At 39.3% G+C, this 5,734-nt stretch overlaps 1 protein-coding gene across 1 annotated transcript; it reads left to right on the top strand.

The window, feature by feature from the left end:
• The first annotated feature begins 430 nt into the window (after positions 1-430).
• Positions 431-4,902, top strand: LOC119416637 (intraflagellar transport protein 122 homolog). Its single transcript, XM_037683826.1, has 5 exons — positions 431-502; positions 667-807; positions 3,411-3,464; positions 4,096-4,257; positions 4,897-4,902. Exons 1-5 carry the CDS (start codon positions 431-433, stop codon positions 4,900-4,902), a joined length of 435 nt encoding a protein of 144 aa, XP_037539754.1.
• Positions 4,903-5,734: the final 832 nt, after the last annotated feature.

Here is a 5,734-nt window from a genome sequence, read left to right as displayed (position 1 = left end):
AGTGCCTCCCGCAATAAACTGGCTGTGGTGGATGAACATAACACTCTCCTGGTCTATGACATCAACAGTAAAGAACTGCTCTTTCAGGTATGCGGGCAGCTGAATGAGTGTGCCTGAGGAACCTCATTTGGCAGAATTTAAATTGCATTTCAAAGATGCAACAGAGTAGAACAAAACATGCGTAGTTGTTCATTATTTGCACAAAGTGCTGGAACACATTAATTTACAGTATGAACTCGGATAGGTCTGTGCTCCCAAGTCTGCATCTTTTCATTCTTGTTTCACCTCAACGTTTTCTTCATAGGAGCCTAACGCTAACAGCGTGGCCTGGAACACCCAGTGTGAGGACATGCTGTGCTTCTCTGGGAACGGATATCTTAACATCAAGGCAAGCGACTTTCCAGTACACCAGCAGAAAATGCAAGGCTTTATGGTCGGTTACAACGGCTCCAAGATATTCTGCCTTCATGTCTATTCTATGTCTGCTGTCGAGGTGCCTCAGGTGGGTTGTGTGTTGTAATGCAAAATTTATAGTATACCCATAGAGTCCAGCATGTCTTGGACATTACAAGTCTTTTGTTTTCTTACAGTTGCACAACTTAGAGGCAGTTTTTTTCTATCTAAAATGTATAATGGTTTCATTGCATGTATGTTTGCTGTACCCAGTCAGCACCCATGTACCAGTACCTGGAAAGGAAGATGTTTAAGGAGGCCTATCAGATTGCCTGTCTAGGGGTGACAGACAGTGGTTGGAGAGATTTGGCCACAGAGGCTCTGGAGGGACTTGACTTTGAAACTGCCAAGAAGGTCAGTCAGATGCACAAGTTATTCTGATTAAACTTATGTTATAATTCTATTATGTGTGTGTGTTCATATATTTCTCACACATCTATGCATGTAAGCTTTCATCTTTGGGTTTATGTTATCTGCAAGATATTGACACCAACATATCATCCTATAAGCAGCCAACTAAACAAGAACAGTAGCTATAGCCATGTCTACATGCGCAAATTTTTTTGACCGGATTGAAATGTTTTCAGATTAAATAATTCAAATGTATCGTTTATATGGGCACACTCTGTTCATGAAAAGCGTTTACATGCAGTGAGCTTTGTTCTGAACAGAAATACTGACATGCACAGAGTGGTAAACTCTCCTTAAAAAAAAAACACAGAAGAAGAAGTTCTACTTCCTGTTTACTTCCGGGATGAACGTAAACAAACCTGAGCGCCCAAAATGTTCCTGCGACAGGTTTTATGACGGTGGAGACGTTACTGCACTCCCTGACTGAGCTGCAGGTGACACAGATCATTTTGAGCTCTTTCTAATTTTCTAGTAGAAATGTTGTGTCACAGCATTGTGTTTTGCTTCCCCGACATGCTAATATTATTAGCATTAGCCAGATGGAAACGACAAAGTCGCACATGCACAGTCAGGTCAGTTTTTCACTATCAGATAAAAACGAACAGATCGTGTTTACATGCGCACCATTCGGGTTATGAATCGGCATAAACCACCCATTTCGTTCTGTTCACACATTATTTCGGATCACGCTGAAAAAACATAAAATAACCCGAACGGGGTGTTTACATGACGCGTTTTTATTCTGAACGGCTGTTAGATCCGATTACTCATGTCCATGTAAACATAGCTATTCTGATCACAAATTATTTCGGATCGAGCTGAATCAACAAAAAATAATCTGAACGGGGTGTTTACATGACACATTTTTATTCAAAATGGCCGTTTAATCCGATTACTTATGTCCATGTAAACGAAAGAGGGGTGGTTTAAGCCGATTCATAATCTGAACGGTGTGCATGTAAACACTTAATATGATCATTTTTTTCCGATAGTGAAAAACTGACCTGACTGTGCATGTACGACCTATGTCTACCTCACATATTTCCGCCTGGCTAATGCTAATAATATTAGCATGTCGGGGAAGCAAAACTGTTGTTGTGACACAACATTTCTACTAGAAACTTAGAAAGAGCTCAAAATGATCTGTATCACCTGCAGCTTAGTCAGGGAGTGCAGTAACGTCTCCACCGTCGTTAAAACCTGTTGCGGAAACATTTTGGGTGCTCAGGTTTGTTTACGTTCATCCCGGAAGTAAACTAGAAGTATAACTTATCCTTCTGTGTTTTTTTTAAAGGACATTTTACCACTCTGTGCATGTCAGTACTTCTGTTCAGAATAAAAGCCCGCTGCATGTAAACGCTTGTCGTGAACAGATTGTGCCCATGTAAACGATACATTTGAATTATTTAATCTGAAAACATTTAATTCCGGTCAAAGAACGTTGCGCATGTAAACGTAGCTAGTGTTGTTTTAACCTTGGTGTTTCTACACCAAGTTTGGGTTGTATTTGTTCTGAAAACACACTTATAACCATTTAAAATGTGTTTCTAGACATGGCACATTTTACTTAAACTGTGACTAAATATGTTGTGCTCTTGGTCTGTTGCAAGAGCTGAATGCATTTGTAACATCTGTAGCACATCAGCAAACTATTGTTATTACGCTGATGTTTATAATTTGCAGTTTTATTTTGGCAGATGAAAAAAGCATTTTTTGTTGAAGTTTTAAATACTACTCTAGCTCTGTAATAAGACTCAAGTACCATAAACTTCTCATGAGGGTTTCATTTTCATTGAGCCCTGGGTGTTTCAGCTCAGCTGTATGTTGCTTTCACAAGGAGAACAGGGAGCTCTGCACGTCGCTTTCAGACACATTCATGTGTTTCATGGCAGCAGAAACAATTATTGATATAAGCATTGTGGAGTGCAAAGAAGAGCAAGCCATCACTACACTACAATAAAGTTAAAATCATTTTTACACATGACGATGTCTTGACACCATCTCAGAGGGAGCTTTCTCTCCCCAACATGTTGTCAGTTTGAGATAGACCTGGAGGCAGTCTGTGCAGCTCCTGAATGGGTCAAATTTCTCCAAAGTCTGAGAATATTATAAACTCACACCTTCTTATCAGCTTCCCGTCTCTTCCTCCTCTTAATTGGTAAATGTAGTTCCATTGTATTTCTCTGACAGCCTGACCGATACTTCCTGTATTCAGGTCTGCAGTTGCAAAAATCCAACTCCTTTCGCAATATATTTTCAGTCTCCAAGCAACAAACTTGTGTGCAGTTTGACTGCATGTGCAATTCTCCCCTGCTCAGTGCTTTACCACCTCTGTGCTTCTTATGTGAAATCACCTTTAGAAGTGTGGAGCTGTTATTGGCTGAATTTAAGGAGGTCATTTAGGTAAAAAAAAAAAAAAACATAAAAAAATTATAGAACTAAAGAGGTTAATGACTTTTTAAGAAGCTGGTAATGCTAACAATTTACACCATGTGTGATTCTGAGAATCCGTACATTAAATCATCCCCTATTCCCTCCATTTTCAGGCTTTCATTAGAATCAGAGATCTGCGCTACCTGGAGCTGATCAACAGCATTGAGGTAATACCTATTCATCAGGGAAAAAAGCTACTTCAGTACTTGTTTTTCATGTGGTTATTTCTGTTCGGACCAGAACGTGTTCTGACAATCAAAGAACCAATCAAAAATATTATTGCGTTGTACACATGCTGTTGCTGCAGTATTTTTTTTATTATTATTACTGGGACTAAATTGTTATAAATTACAAAGATGGGACTTGCATTCTTGATTGAGCCTGCTGAATCCAAGTTACAGACGCTGGTAAACATTTGCTCACATTCACATCCCTGTGGATGCTAAGAAGAACCTCTGTATGAACTTTGCTGATTCTGCTCTGTTCCTCTTTAAAATGAGAAGAAACGTTTGAAAATGTGTCTCTGTCAGTAAAATACTGGGGAGGAAAAGAAGAATTATTCATAGATTTAAAAAAAGTTAATATATATTAGATAAAATATATGCATGACAAAGTAAATGTTTAACTGAATTTTCTTGAATCTTCTGAGCCAGTATAATTTATAGGACATTGTGTTGTGCTATGTCTGTTTGTGAACTGACATTCAGAGCTGTTGTCCAAGTGTGTACGTATGTGAAACTACGTGTATGGGACTGTTTATCTGCACACATGCCAGGATTTGTGTTGACTGATTTGCAGGAGAGGAAGAAGCGGGGCGAGAACGACAATGAGCTGTTCCTGGCAGACGTCTACGCCTTCCAGGGGAAATTCCACCAGGCAGCCGACCTCTACAAATGCAATGGCCACGAAGCCAAAGCTCTGAGCATGTACACCGACCTGCGGATGTTTGAGTACGCTAAGGTGATTAAAACACTGACAAAAATGCACAAAAAATTTAATACATTCATATCAATACAAACAAACAGACCCATGAAGTTCTGCATGTGTGGTGGGCTGGGAGCATATGTTTTCCTTCAATGTGTGCAGTTGTGCCAAGTTGGGGCCCTGTGCTGTGTTCGGACAGCCTCACTTAGCCGTCTGTCTTTCATCTCCTCATACTTATCCAGAATCTTAACATATATCATGTAATAAATACACAGATGTTGCCTTTTTTCCATACATACCCCTGTACAACTTGGGTAACTCATTTATACCCTTGTTCAGCTTGATCCCGAGCACAAATGAAGGGAAGTAAAGCTCTCATATAACAACTTTATTGAAAACGTCATTTGGAACTGAAACTAATTCATTCTCTTTGATGTTGGTGTGTAGTGGGGTCGCAGTTGTAATCATAAGGATAACATTCACAGCTGGAGCAGATGACACAGCTCTGACTTGTTCATGTGTGTTTCTGCATGGATCAGATTTTATCCTTGTGATGTTGTGACTGTATATTTTTGTGACTGTGAGTCCAGCTGCTCACAGAGCCTGTTTGTTTTAGGTAGGAAGGAGACCAGAGGAAAAGGCCTGATGTTTGTGTGACTCTTCCTCTTCTCTCAGGCCTGACTTTCATAGAGCTTTCCATTTTATCTGAGCTTCTTTTCACCTGCCTTTTGATTATTTTTATCATTCTAATGGTGATGTTAATGTCCCACTTAAATAAAATTTGTGCTTTAATATTTTTTAACATTCTTACATTATACCACACAATTCAGTTTAGTTCAGTTTATTTATATAGCGCCAAGTCACAACAGAAGTCATCTCAGGGCACTGAACAGAAACATTCATATATAAAAATAATAATTTAACATTAATTATCTGAGGATTAGACTGCTTTGAGTTTAACTCCATCATGGAACATGAAGCATGAAGGCGACAGTGGAAAGGAAAAACTCTCTCATGACGAAGAAACCTTTAGCAGAACCAGACTCAGGACAAGTGGCCATCTGCTTCAACCGATTGGGTTTCATAGGAACAGATGCACAATGGCAGGTCAAGAATCACATGTTAAGATAGAAATAGTATCAAATGAAAACTATTCAATTTTAACAATTCATTTAAGGAAATTAGATCAATTTGTCCTCTAGTAGTCTATAGCAGTATAACAAGCCAACCCTAACAATAGGATTTATCAAAAAGGAAACTGTCAGCCTCACAGACAGAAACTGGAAGTTGGTTCCACAAGAGACGAGCCTGATAACTGAAAGATCTGCCTCCCATTCTGCTTTTGGAAACTCTAGGAACCGCGAGTAAACCTGCGGTCTGAGAGTGAAGTGCTCTGTTAGGAAAATATTGAACAACAAGATCTCAAATATAAGATGGAGCTAGGTTGTTGAGAGCTTTGTAGGTTAGAAGTAAGATTTCAAATTCAATTCTGGATTTGACAGGGAGCCAATGG

This window comes from Nematolebias whitei, chromosome 11 (assembly GCF_014905685.2).
Source record: "Nematolebias whitei isolate Nwh7 chromosome 11, NemWhi1, whole genome shotgun sequence".
Classification (NCBI taxonomy): Eukaryota; Metazoa; Chordata; class Actinopteri; order Cyprinodontiformes; family Rivulidae; genus Nematolebias; species Nematolebias whitei.
Note: the sequence above shows the minus strand (reverse complement) of the source record. Positions and strands in the feature narration are given on the sequence as shown.